Source organism: Mya arenaria, chromosome 10, assembly GCF_026914265.1.
Source record: "Mya arenaria isolate MELC-2E11 chromosome 10, ASM2691426v1".
Lineage (NCBI taxonomy): Eukaryota > Metazoa > Mollusca > Bivalvia > Myida > Myidae > Mya > Mya arenaria.
In genome coordinates, this window is record NC_069131.1 from 48,828,816 (window position 1) to 48,843,708 (window position 14,893).

The 14,893-nt window shown below is 36.4% G+C and overlaps 1 protein-coding gene across 3 annotated transcripts; it reads left to right on the forward strand.

The window, feature by feature from the left end:
• Positions 1 to 4,493: 4,493 nt before the first annotated feature.
• Positions 4,494 to 14,212, forward strand: LOC128206376 (calmodulin-beta-like). 3 transcript variants are annotated; one of them, XM_052908772.1, is made up of 6 exons: positions 4,494 to 4,630; positions 5,101 to 5,179; positions 7,382 to 7,525; positions 8,939 to 9,070; positions 9,494 to 9,607; positions 11,781 to 14,212. In XM_052908772.1, exons 2-6 carry the CDS (start codon positions 5,125 to 5,127, stop codon positions 11,813 to 11,815), a joined length of 480 nt encoding a protein of 159 aa, XP_052764732.1. In that variant the 5' UTR covers positions 4,494 to 4,630; positions 5,101 to 5,124; the 3' UTR covers positions 11,816 to 14,212. The 3 variants fall into 3 exon arrangements, with proteins under 3 accessions (XP_052764732.1, XP_052764733.1, XP_052764734.1); XM_052908773.1 differs by lacking the exon at positions 4,494 to 4,630 and adding an exon at positions 4,707 to 4,836; XM_052908774.1 differs by lacking the exon at positions 4,494 to 4,630 and adding an exon at positions 4,723 to 4,758.
• The last annotated feature ends 681 nt before the right edge of the window (positions 14,213 to 14,893 follow it).

Below are 14,893 nucleotides of genomic sequence, written 5' to 3' on the forward strand. Positions count from 1 at the left end.
CATAACGTAAATAAATGTGCCCTGAGGTTTATGTGAGTAAAAACAAGCCTGTTATAATCCGGATTTACTGAAATTAAATATCTTAATCTGTAAAGCAAATCCATTTTTGTACTTTATTATTTGATAAAAGAATATTTGATCACAAACTTATAAAACATGTTATTGGCTTAAAGTGATAACTTTCAGTAATAAAGAAAATAAACGGAGGTGAAAATGTGTGTCATGATCATATGCATTTGTGGAAGAATCAGCAATTTTGGATATATATAAAATGGTGAGTTGAATTTTCAAAAGTTCAAAATCTAGAAAAGCGCAAATCCTGGTTTGCAAAGAAACCGAAAACTAAAGTTTAAAACGGCATGATTAAAATATTCGAGTAAATTCATTAGAAACTATGAAGTAATAAACAACATGTGTGTTAATAAACGAATATAAAACATATCTTCAACATTGAAAATACATAAAGCAATACTACGTTTGTTTTCGGTATTATGGTCAAAACAAATAGGTAAGGTTTTTTCTCTTGCCCAAAATATTTTTTAGGAACATCTTTAGCTACAATCAGTTTTAGCATCACTGGTATTGTTTGAAGCCAAAAACATTTCATTTTCAACCTTTAAAGCTGCACTCTCACAGAATGAACGTTTAGACAGCTTTTTTATTTTTGTCTTAGACGAGCAAATTAATGCGACAATGCATGTTAACCAGTCATATTATACTGCTGACAAAAGAATAGATCGCAGATTTTTATGTGTAAGTTCGATAATTGATGTTTCATGCACATTAATTTTCGAAGGGAAATATAAGATTTTACGATCTGATTTTTTGTCAGCAATCTTATATCATTGATTTGCAGATCATTTCGCAAAAATTTGCTCTTTCCAAGATAAAAAGTAAAACAGTTGTAAAAATGGTATATCTGTGAGAGTGCAGCTTAAAATTAAGGGAAACAAACAACAAAGATATGATAAAAAATCCCAAGATAATGAAATGATTTACGGTCATAAGATCATATTATGGCTACATATTTGAGGGGTATGTATGTTTGACCCAACTATGCTCGTTGACATCAAAAACTGGCAAACAATATTGTGAAAAAATGTGCTTTGATGTAAGTTGATTTTTTTTGTTAAACAAAATTTTGAGAAAATCGTTTTCGATTGGTAAAGAAAAATATACATGTATGTGAATGTTGTGGTCTAAATGATTAAACGTTCCAAGAGCTTCAATTCACAGTGTAATTTAGAACATTTCGGTTGTACTGCTAGTTTCTATTTAATGTTCTTAATTAGACAAAAAAATGCCTTTTCGACTTCAGTCCAGCTCCGGTGTAACTATGGAAACGGACCAATACGAATACCGGAAGATGCACAAAAAGTTCAAACCGGAACTGGATACCAGCCAGGATGACTTTCGGTCCATCGCCATGTCACGCGACTCATCCAAGCGTCAGCACATCCGGATGTTACGTCAGTCCTCTGAAGGGAAATCCGGCATCCATACGCTGATTGAGAAATATCTCAGTAAGCCGTCGGGTGTGGTCGGTCAGACGCTTGACGATGGAATGACCCTCCGAAAATCTAAATCAAAAACAAATATTTTTAGTTCACAGACATCAATTCACAAGCCAAAGTGGAAAAGTTCTCAACATAATGTCAATAAGGATCCTTATTCAAGTACCGAGGACTTAAGAAGTGTGACTACCACGCGCAGTATGATGACGTCTAAGAAAGACGTGATGTCTGACGTCAATTCGGTTCTTAGCGTGTCTGACGTACGTCCGTCCGCCCCCGGCCCTGGAATGACACGTAGCGCCACCATGGTCGCGTACCCAGTCATCGTCCGCGAAAATACACAATCGGAGATGAATTCAGTTTTTCACGATGAATTCTTCGATTTTCTTAACATTCCTGGACATTTTAACACGCGAGGAATCTTCGGCCAAAAAGCTAGCGTTCAAGAAACGGCACCTAAATTATACAGAGCGAACACAGACATCATGACCATAGGGGCAGTTCACAGAGAAACTAGTAAGGATATTAGATCCTCCCTCCCAAATGTGATAATGAAAACACAACAAAATCTTCAGAAAAAGATTAAGCCAAAGGCTACAGTGGTATTTCCACAGCTTGCTAAGCCTAAACCACCATACCACACAAAATCAAAGAATCATAACACACACAAAGGTGACAAGGTTAAAACAAAAGAGCTACACGAACTTTCTTCAGACCTGAACTCATTTGAATTGTCAAAAAACAGATCCGCCAGTCTAACAGCTTCGATGACATCACTTCCGATGAAACGCGGGATTGACGTTTCCACGCAGACGGATCCGATCGAAGACGAAGAGATTTTAGAAAGCACGTACTCCGTGAAGAAAGATAACACATGACAATAACTTGGCTCACGTGACAAAACGTTAGATAACGTGAAAAGAAATTAGACCACGTGACATGAAATCTGATCACATGACAGAAAAAATCACCGGAAAATGTGCTATAAGTCGTGAATGAATAACCATTTATGTCCATTCTTAAATCATTGATTTATGATTTAATAGATCTGCATAATTTCATTTTCATCATTTTTTGCATTTGTCCTATCTACACGTCGAAATAAAACAGGAAAAAGGAATGTTTTCCCTTTCAAAATTAGAGCATACAGTAACGTTATATACAGTATAGTACAATGTTCTTACCACCTGGTATGACGTCATCTGCAAACATAATTGGATAGGTTTTTCGGACAATTTTCTGCCGGACATGGGAGTTTTTCACTTATAATTTTTTCCGAATTTATAAATCATGCAAGCGTAAATGCAAACGCTTTTTTTTTATTGAAAATCTAATATAACGTAACTTTCGTCAATTTTGCTCAACTCTTAATTACACCTAAACCTGTTGTGCAGGGGACGTATGCATTTACATAGACCTATAAACCTATTAATATGTCCGTGATTTTAATCCTGCTGAGAAATAAATGAACAAAAAATTTGAAAAATCCACGATTGTCATTGGCCCACACAAAAGTACAAACACCAAGTATATGCTTCATTTTACCATTGACATTAGTTGAAAAAGTAAGTCTTGGTGAAAAAAATGACTGACTAAAATAATTCCATGAATCTAATTGTTCTTGCATTCGTCAGAATCGAACTACGTCAAATTAATGAACATAATATTTGAAAAATCCTCGATTCTCATTGGTCATCACAAAAATGCAAACACCATTTATGTTAAGGGTATAAGTGGTGTAATAATCTCCTTTTGAAGAGTTCTGAGACTTTTAAACGGGAATTATCTTAATGATAATCACGATATCCTAGTTTGCATGTCGTAAAACCAAGATAAGGTAAGTAATTTGTCTTGATAAAACAAGATGCCTAAGCTTGAAACGCTAAAAATCTTTCGAGAAATAGGGACAACTGCCCCGTGTCAATAAAAATCTTAGGACTTAAAATCATACATTTCCAGGCCTAAGCTCGTGTTGGGCGTACGTCACTAGCGGCTCCAGGGGGGTGGCGCAAACGGTGCCCCATTTTTATCGTAAGCTTACTTTTATTTCAATATAGCAAAACAAGTAATAATCAACACCCAAAATGCACCATTTCTGTCTAGAAGTTTTCTAGTGGGATTACACTCAAACTCCTCTGTCAACACGTAAGACCAAATACATTTCGGTTTACGCCCCTAAGTTACGCCCCCTCTAAAGCCAAATCCTGGTGCCGCCTCTGTATAATGCGTAATAGTTAAACCATCGTAAGGACATAGATCAGCATAGATTATATAAGGATATAACATAGATTCTGACCCTGACTTTACGGGTTCACTTGAGTACTCTTAATATAAGCAGCGTTTAGTTTACGCCTTATATATCTTAATAATGATCGTAATGAAACAGATCACGAACAAAAAGGACCGTGATCATTTGTGCGTTAGAGACATACCGTATCATCTTTTAATTGTCGACAGTCTTTGCTATCTGACAGTTATCAAGTTGGTTAATAAGAAACGTGCAAAGGACCAAGTTCAACCTGTTATTTATGTTATTCGTGGCCTATGAACAACTCAACCAGCCAAATATGAGAATGTCCAATCACGATATTTTTGAAATCCGTGATTGATTTAAAAAAAGATTTCCAGATTAAATAATTCATTGTTCAAAGATGAACATTGATAAACCTAATGAATTTAAAAAGCTGTTATTTTATTTCAATGTTTTGTATGACAATATCTCGGCAGTTATCATCTCGGGATAACACGAGAGGTTCCGATTGCTTACGAAAATGAATTCGTGATTTGTCGGTATAACTCGACTAATTATTTCTAACGGTACGGACTGATCCGGATATTAACGAGAGAATAATGACGTCAAGGCGGCGTTAAACTCGCCTGGTGTAACCCAACACTTCTTTCATGATTGTTTAAATTACTTGAGCACCTTTCATGCCAAAGTTTGTCTAGTTCAATAAAAAACTGATAACAATTTGATCACGAATATGCTCAAAGGTATAACATATCATTGTTCAAATGTCTATTACATATTTTGAAATAAATTTATTAAAAAGAAAACTTCAAAATTGATTGTTGAAGACAAGGATTAAAATAAACAATCTCACGATCTCATTTTGGTAAGTTTTTAAAAAATAAATAAATAAAAGATCTCAATATTCATTTGCGAATATTGTTTGTTAATGCTCGTTTAATTGACATTCATTTTTGTATATCGGAGCTTATTAAAAGACATCAGAAGAACCTGGTACCGTCAAAATCACATCTGCAAAATAGCAATAAATGATCGTTATACTTAATATTAATATTTGAACTGATACAAGAGGTAAATATGGAATCAATGCGAAAAACGATCAAATGCATGGGATGTTTAACAATAAAGGAATTTGGAAATTTAATCACAAACAACAGCAACAACAACTTAAGAACGGACATTGAAAGCGAATTTTACTTAAAATAAACAAAGAACTGCCAGAAAGGTTCATGGTTTTATGCCAATGAAGTAAATTTCTTAATTAATTTTAATATTCAAATGGAATCGTGTATATAGGAACACGCGCGAAACGTTTCTTATTTTGTTGTGTTTTAGGTATATCAGATATACAGTCACGTGATGGATGACGTCATTCAAACTACGGGCGTAACACTGACGGACAAACAGAAGACAAGTAAGTGCATGTAACTGCAGCTGAAGTTATTGAATTGTATTTTTCTGCGATTTTCAGTCATATTAGGATTTTGGGGCATAGTGCACAGATATAATGCTACCCTGGTAAGAGCTACCCTGGTTCTTAAATGGTGCGGTGGGGAATCGAACCAGTGACCCGTGAATGGCAGTCAAGTGTGTACCACTAGAACAAGGAACGGATACAAAAAGGTTAAAATTAGGGATGCAAACGAATATTCGAATATTCGATCAAACGTTTGGTATTCGAATGTCAAAATCGGTATTCGAATATTCGATGTTTTGCTGTTGAATAAATATAATAATAAACCCTTTGCCGGCAGCCCGATTGTTGTGTTTAAAGTTCGTTTGTCTTGTTTTTACAACGATTGGCCCATTATGCCAGGGGTGTGAATGTTATGACAATACACTAAACACGCACGTGTCATATGTCATTTCGGGACATTTCGTCGGGTAGTATAAAAAGTCCCCGTGATTTTACAAAAGCTTGCCCGGTTAGCTCAGTCGGTAGAGCGTTGGACTGTTAATCGGACCACCCGGGTTCGATTCCCGGGCGGAACAGGTCACTTCTGTTGTGAATGGTTACGACCATTCGCACTGTACCACTGCCCCTGGCATGTACAGCAGTTGTCAGAAGGGCACCTAGTACTGGTTCACCGCCCAGGTTAGGTGTGCTGTCACACTGGGACCCTTCAATGTGCTCACGCCGGGACCCGGAGTATAAACTACTAACACCACCCACCACCCCCACAATATCTTGCTATAAGACAAGTGACACAAAAATCAATTATTTTCGGGAAATGCCTTTGCCAACTAAGGAATATACTAGTTCCCGAGTTGTTGTTTTTTCTATTGTTTTATTTAGTAGAGGTCAATCCCAGAACGAGGCTGCTCTTTCTACGGAAAGACCCTAACGCCATTTGATCAGAGTTCCATCTAAGTTCACGTTGTTTACAAATATGAAGGGGCATGAATATAATTGAAAATATTGTGTTTTTTTTTACTTTGTTTAGAATTTATTACTTTTTGTCTGTCTGAAATGAGGAATTTCAGAGGCTCATTTGGTGAAATTCAGGGTCCGCCGCGCGTAGCAGTTGCGACAAGGTAGGACTAAAATGCCCCGGTTATTACTCTAGCGAATACTATAACAGTTTACTTAAAATATGTTTTTTTTTGGTAATCGAATATTTGAATATTCGTTCGAAAGAATTACCGAATATTCGAATATCAATTTTGCCATTCGTTTACATCCCTGGTTTAAATGGCTCAGTGAGGTACCATAGTGGCTCATGAATTGCAATACACGGAGTGTGTCACAAGTTCTTATCAAATCAAAGAGTCATAAAATATGTAGCGACATTTCAAATATGAAAAACATGCGTTGTTATGCAACCGTATACAGTACGGAAGCAAACGACATTCAGCTCACTAGCGGATTTAGAGCGGGTGCATCCGGCGCCCCCGGCGTCCCCCCCCCCATTCAAGCGTCCAAGTGTATTTTTTATGTCAATATCGGAGAAAACAATAAAATAAAATACGCTCAAAATGCAGAATTGTGAACTAGGAATTGTTATTTTAAAAATTTAGGGATTGATCCCAAACCAAAATACAAACAAGAGATGCCATATTTGTTTTTTGTTTCTAAAGGAGGGGCGCATGTCAAAAGGTTGCGCCCCTTGGTAATGCCCTATCTAACGTCAATTCATGGGTACGCCCTGCAGAGACAGTTTGGGTTGTTTTTGATATAATAAAGAATAAGGGATGTTCGTTTGAACGCTTATACTAATATAATAAATGCTGGTATTATTCCTTCAAGTGTAAACATTACATATTTTTACAACGACTATGGTGAAAGTTATATTAATTTCTACTGAGTCACTCACGTTGGCACGATATTTTAGGTGAGAGTGTGAATTTGTGTTGTGGTGATTGGGGGGCGGGGGGGGGGGGCGGAGACCCCCCCCCCCAAAAACCGGCATGGAGAACACCAACTAATCTCACACCCGCCCTGGCCGGGAATCGTTGCCGGGTCGCCTTTGTAGGAAGCGAGTGTGATCACTGCGCTTACCAGACAACCTTGGCATTTCATTTCAAGCGAATAATACAGCAATGGATTAAAAAATTAATTTAGCGAAATCAAAGTGAAACGTTATTCTGTCACGTCATATTCGTTGTGTCTTTCTAGCCTTACATGTGGCTTTCCGGTCCCTGGACGCCAACGGTGACGGCCGCATCTCGGAGCGCGACATCGAACTTGGCTGTCGGAAGTTGGGTATCTTTCTCTCCAAGGAAGATATGCGCGCTATGATCCAAGAGGCGGACGCTGACAGTGAGTGCCGGAAGTATTGGTTTATCTTGATTTTCCATTCTAATATATTCTTCTCTCTAAGGAGGAACCGCGTACGATGATCCAGGCAAACTCCACATAGTTGTTACGTTTCTTTACTGACGTCATGTATATCACGTGGTGATGACCAAATCACGTGACTGTGCTTAAAGTGATTTCAAAAAAACAAATTAAAAAAACTTCAAATATATTTTTAACCTTAAGATATGAAACATTTATGTCTGTAATATTAAAACAAAACAATACGACAGTGCGTTTTCATCCTTTGTCATGTCCCCTGCCTATTGCATACCAAATACTTGGAACAAAGTAATCAAACGTAACAACTCGGTCATCTCCGGCAAGGTTCGGGACAGACCTTGTTAAAAGGCTTCAAGATATACGAACATGTGATGAGGTCGCCGGCGATTAACTCAATTGTTATTACGCTAAGAAGTCCCATTCGATAACGTAAACAATGTAACACAATGAACGATTATGATTCGTGTCTTAATTACGCCTTGACGAAACTTGTTATATGGTTCAAATTTAAAAAAACACAGCCCGATTCTTTCCTCCCTAAAACCCTTTAACATTAAAAGATATATCCCTATACTTCTCTGTTCGTCAAGGGAGGTCACTGTTATCCACGGGGCGCACGTCGACAGCGATTACACGTTGTGTAGGCCTAAATAAATATGTCTGTTTCGGGTAACCCGACCCTACCTATAAAAATGCGCCGACCCTAACTATTTTTTTCCGTTTTTGAGCAATATAATATTCGTAGCGAATAGAGAGTTACGAAGGGCGGATAATGCATATTTTAATCAGAATTATTGTTTATATGATAAAACAAAGTCAGGCAATGACAGTAATGTAGGAAAGACTGCCATGTGCAAGAAAACACTCTGAACTTACGACAGACTTTGAAAAAAAATGCCTACCTTTCCTACCTAGAAATTATAAATTAAATAAAAAAAAAAAAAAAAAAAAAAAAAAAATATATATATATATATATATATATATATATATATATATATATATATATATATATATATATGAATAACAGTGAAAAACGATTACAAATCAAAATATTAGTTCTCTGTCCGTACAGCCAAACCACTGAGTACTCGTTAGCATGAGATTCTAGTAGATGGGTGTTCAACGCCCTCGCCCCCCCCCCCCCCACACACACCCCGCAAACCTACCTACCCACCCATATTAAATGGAAATCCACGATCAGAAATGACATCTGTAAATCATAAAGGGCATGTGAAGTCGTATCGCCTGATAGTTATAGAAAATCGAGGTAAATTGAATCCTGAGAATGTGAGCTGAGCTGGTTAGTTGTGGTTAAACCCAGCTACCCCGCCAAAATAACACTAATCAGTTTGGCTTAAATGTTCTTCAATTTAGATAGCGGGACCATAGAGTACCGAGAATTTGAGCGGTTGGTGGGTCGGCAGCTGGTTGTCGCCAACTATCGGCACAAGGAGTTGCAGCGACAGTTCCGGTTGTTTGACAAGGATGGAGATGGATTTATAACAGGTAACGCGGCTTAATGAAGCGTAAGTTGCGCCTATCCTTTATTCCTAAAACCAGCTAATGGTAATATCTATGCTGGCTTTATGATGTTATGAGATAAGTTGGAAAGGCAGGAGTGTTTTTATTGATGGCGTTGGTGGTTCTGCGGCTACTGCTGTTAGTGCTACTTATGCACCAATGTTATTGTTGTTGTTGTTGTTGTTGTTGTTGTTGTTGATGATGTTGTTGATGATGATGATGATGATGATGATGATGATGATGATGATGATGATGATGATGATGATGATGATGATGATGATGATGGTGGTGGTAATGGTGATGATGATGGATGCAGCTGTTACTGCTGTTGCTGCTGCTGAAGATGAATTTTGCAGATGATTTACAATAATGATTACCTTTTTTGACAATTTGTAATGCGACCAACAGGTGAGGAGATCAGAGCGGTTTTCCGGGAGTCTGGCGTCGACATGCCGGAAGAAGAAGTGGCCGCCCTCATAGCAGAGGCAGACACGGATGGGGACGGCGTTATCAGCTTTGAAGGTGCCTGGTTTTGTAAATAGTTTATGACGTGAAGCACCTCGTTAACGAGATCCACTAAAGCGCATTATGAATTATCTCGCAATAGATATCTATTATATCACAATAAATATCCATTATATAGTGATATATATCCATTATATCGCATGAATACTCATTATATCGCGATATATATCCATTAAATCGCAATAGATATCCATTATATCGCAATCAATTATATCGCAACAGATATCAATTATATCGCAATAGATATTCATTATATCGCAATAGATACCCATTATATCGCGATATATATCAATTATATCGCTATAGATAGCCATTATATCGCGATAGATATACATTATATTACAATAGATATCATTATATCGCGATATAACAATAAGATAAGAACGTTAAGGCGATTCCATAAATATGCAATCCACTACGCAGTGATTTCCCCTGACAAGCAGAATAGATATATGCCACCATGGACGAGTATACTAAATGGATTTCAGCTATATTCTTCTTCTTTTTTGCAATGTATTTTTCTGCTATCTTCTTTTGGATATTTTTTTTTATTAAATTTCAATTATTCAAGGTGCATTGAGGTTAAAATACATATTTTTCTTAAGAGTAGAGATAATTAACATTTTTTAACCGATAGTATTCTTTAGATATCTATGGTCACGTGATTTGCAAAGCGGTAGTGTACTGTAATGCTGTGGTCACGTTTAGCTGAGCTGATTATGGCTGACGTTTGAGATCAGACAGCGTTTCGACAGGAAACGTGAACTAGTCGGATTGTTATTTGGCCTCATTCTTAATCAGTGTATGTATACCACGTGATAATCTTCGTCATATATGCTACGTCGGAAGCCAACATTTTGCTTTTTGTTATTACACCATTTTATATAAAACAAAAGGCAGTCTATGCCGTTTAAAAAGCCCCATCTTCGTTTTATTTCCGGAGTTTATTAAGGTGATTACTTTCATCATACACTTCGACAAACCTGTTTCCAAAATCACGTTTGGCAGTGCTCCGCCAGACGGGCGTATCGTGAAGAGGTTTGTCGAAGTGTTTTTAAGAAACTAAACTCTCAATCAAACTTTGGTATACGACCGAATGCCGGGGTCCTTATGCGGCGCAGACTGCGCCATGTTTATTTAAAATGGTGAAGAACTACTGAAGTTATCTTTGTTTAACGTCTTCATTCGAAGAAAAATGTTGCCTTCCGACGTAGCATTTATGACGCAATTTATCACGTGGTATACACACACTGATGACGCAATTTATCACGTGGTATAAACACATATATACACACACACACACACACACACACACACACACACACACACACTGATAATTATCTGGAATGTCCTATCATTGTCTGAACGCAGTCGTATACGTTCGTAAAAGAGTCCTGCTTATCGGGAATGGTCCGGAGAGGTCGGACAATCTCTCCCGACAACGAGGCGCGTCTCGTAACATTCCGGAAACTCAGCCGATTGTGTCACTAGTCGGATTACAATCGTACCTATATATCGTGACAAATTCTGCTGTTAAGTGATAAAAAATGAAACACATTTTGAACGGAATACACTCATCAAGTGTTATAATGGATATACTTTTTAAACTGTATGCGCTAGTACGAAACCCACCTAAACATAGAGTATTTACTATAAGCCAGAAATTGAAAACAAGCATTTCTTAACTTTTCGAATGGGTGGAAATTTGCTGATTTTGTATTCAATTGATGTATTTTTTTTGTGATATTCGTACGTTTCCTTCGCATATATATGTTTAAATAGTTTTGTTTTAAATGAATTTAGCTGCCTTTTAAAGCTGCACTCTCACAAATATACCATTTTTACAACTTTTATATTTTCTGTCTTGGAAAGAGCAAATAATAGCGTAAATATCTGCCAACCAATGAAGTATGATTGCTGAAAAAATCAGATTGTAGATTTTCATATTTCCGTTCAAAAATTAATGTTTTATGGCTTAAACCGTTACTAATTTTTGAATTTAGATATAAATCTGCGATCAATTTTTTGTCAGCAGTCTTATATCACATGGTTTCCATAAATAAAAAAGTTGTCAAAACGTTCAATCTGTGAGAGTGCAGCTTTAAAATATGTTCAAGAAACACAGTATCATGTAAAAATAATCGCAATTTCATTTTGGTTTTTATTTCAGAGTTTGTTCATTCTGTATGTGAAAAAGACTGGTGATGGATACATAACAACTATAAGGATGTCGCATTTACAAACAACAAAGAAAATCAGCTATAATGACAAGTCCATACTCTCAAACCGGTGCAGTCTACGTAAATTATCAATCGAAACTCCTCGGTCATTTTCCATCGAAAACAACCTCGTATGTATATGGACGATTTACTATGTCAGAAGTATTTACATTTAACTACGCTGCAAGTAGTCCACGTAGTAATTTCAATTTAGCAGTTAGCCATTATGTCTTTACACTTGGTAGTCTTAATTATTTGTGCAGTAATACATTCACTTGCAATAACTTAGAACTGTAAATACAAAACACACGTTTCAGCACTATTTAATTAATACTATTATTTAAATTTTTATAAACTTACGATGTACCAGTATACATCCGAGGTTCTTTTCGATGGAAAATGGCCGAGGTATTCCGAGTGAGTAAAATATAGTCTGGAACGGTAATGGCACTCAGGAGACACTCTATTTCGTTTATTATTTATTGATGTGCTGGTTCTCGTGTGAAATTACGAGCCAGATTCGGCAGCAGAAACAAAATGAAACATGGACTAAAACATCTTTGGATAAACCACTACGTGCTAGAATATCAAAGTACAGTCGAAACTCGCTTTGTCGAACTCTGTTATCTTGATGTTCTGGTTATGTCGAACTTTTTTCGATTGTGAGATGTATAGTTATACACTATTTGTATTTCGGTTATATCGAATGTTTGTTATATAGAAGTGTTTATCGAGATCAGAACTACTTCGACATTGCAAGTTCTGACTGTATAAAATTATAACAATATGTAATGTTTTTGTATTATATAGGTATATATTATAAAGGTATTGTAAACACACTATTCGTTCGGGTACGTGTATGTATGGCTTCTTTTAGTGCACTACGCCATCCATGTATGTGTACTTTGTAGATGTTTAGAACGACAGGTACGATAGCACGAGGGAAGTGATGTATGCGCTAACAGCGAGTTTACATGAACAAACTTAACGGTAACCGTTATAGATGCACTCTTACTGGCATATTTTTTTTTATCACAACTAATTCTATTGTTAAAATATTCCAAAAAGGCTGAATAAATAACGAAAACACTGATTCTTATGAAAGATACCAAGTTTAATTTTAAAGAAATGTGCATAAATCATAATATTTCTAGTATTTTAGCATTCACCAATCATTTAATATTTTTTGCCTTTTTAGCTATTAAATACACGGTTACAATCTTGTTATCACTGATTAATATTTTCCATACATTCATTATTTAGTAAGTAGTTAAAGGTTAATCAGTCAAAAATTGATGTTTGTTATATATGTGTTGTTGTTTTTTATTTTGAATAAGAGTGTCCCTTTAACTTTTACCTGTAAGTGTAGCTACTCATACAAGTCAACATTCACGTCATGTGTAGTTACACATACAAGTCCACGTTCACGTCATGTGTAGTTACACATACAAGTCCACGTTCACGTCATTTGTAGTTACACATACAAGTCAACATTCACGTCATGTGTAGTTACACATACAAGTCCACGTTCACGTCATGTGTAGCTACTCATACAAGTCAACATTCACGTCATGTGTAGTTACACATACAAGTCCACGTTCACGTCATTTGTAGTTACACATACAAGTCCACATTCAAGTCATTTGTAGTTACACATACAAGTCCACGTTCAAGTCATTTGTAGTTACACATACAAGTCCACGTTCACGTCATGTTTAGTTACACATACAAGTCCACGTTCACGTCATGTGTAGTTACACATACAAGTCCACGTTCACGTCATTTGTAGTTACACATACAAGTCCACGTTCACGTCATGTGTAGTTACACATACAAGTCCATGTTCACGCCATGTGTAGTTACACATACAAGTCCACGTTCACGTCATGCGTAGTTACACATACACGTCCACGTTCACGCCGTGTGTAGTTACACATACAAGTCCACGTTCAAGTCATGTGTAGCTACACATACAAGTCCACGTTCAAGTCATGTGTAGTTACACATACACGTGTGTTGCGACCTCTTTAATTTCTGCAATTAGCAATTAGAATTGATAAATATGGGTTAATATTGTAAACACTTTATATTGTAACAGTAAATTACGAGAGGAAGAAAAAATATATAAGCGGGCGCGTAGCTATCTCATCAAGCCTTATGATTTACTATCTATGATTTACATGTTTGTGTTATTTAGAAAGTACACAGTATCTTGTTGGCTATATATGCAACATATTTGTTGTGTGATTTGCCAATATTTAAAAAATGTGCAGGTTTTGAATACATTTATTATTATTTGACATTTATGTGACTAGGGTATCATTTTTGAATATGTGCTTTTGTATGCATGTAACTGGTGCTTGATTTGGTATATAGAAATATATTTTTGAAACATGTTAAGATTGTTGTGTTTGTCTTACAAGTATATTAAAGACGTTTCTTCATATGTGAATGCACCTTTAGAACACAATGTTTTCGCGCAATGTAACAAGCCTAATTGATTCGATTGTTCCTCTAAATAGATCCGATTCTTCTTCAACATTGTCGTAGAGAGCTGGAAAAGCGCTGAAAGAACATGGTCTGCAGCAACGAGCGTCCCTATCACTAAATATTTAATTTGCTTGGATTTAAATACCTCTTTGGGAAACCAAAAGCCTAAACATCTGTATAGTTATGCCAGAATTTGACAACAGTAGTTTGATGGGAATGAATTCCTTCTCTGATGTCATACGACCTGTAAAATATTTGTGGCATTTAACCTAAAATTTATTTTTTTGTTCATCAGAGGTGTCACCACTTTTAACGATCCAGCATAAAATAACTATGGAAAACTGCAGCTTAACAAGGTCAGATAATCTCGAAATGACAACATATCTGAAAGTGAAACAACTTCAATGTGATCAAAGGACGATAAACATGCCAATTGAAGTACTCAAACTTTAAGTTGCTTCTAAAACAAACAGCCTACATGCACATTACCTTCCAATCGTTCAATAACCAGAATTCTCACCTAAACATGGGTCTAGTTGAAGAAATTTGTTCAATTTTCCGAAAAATTAAACAG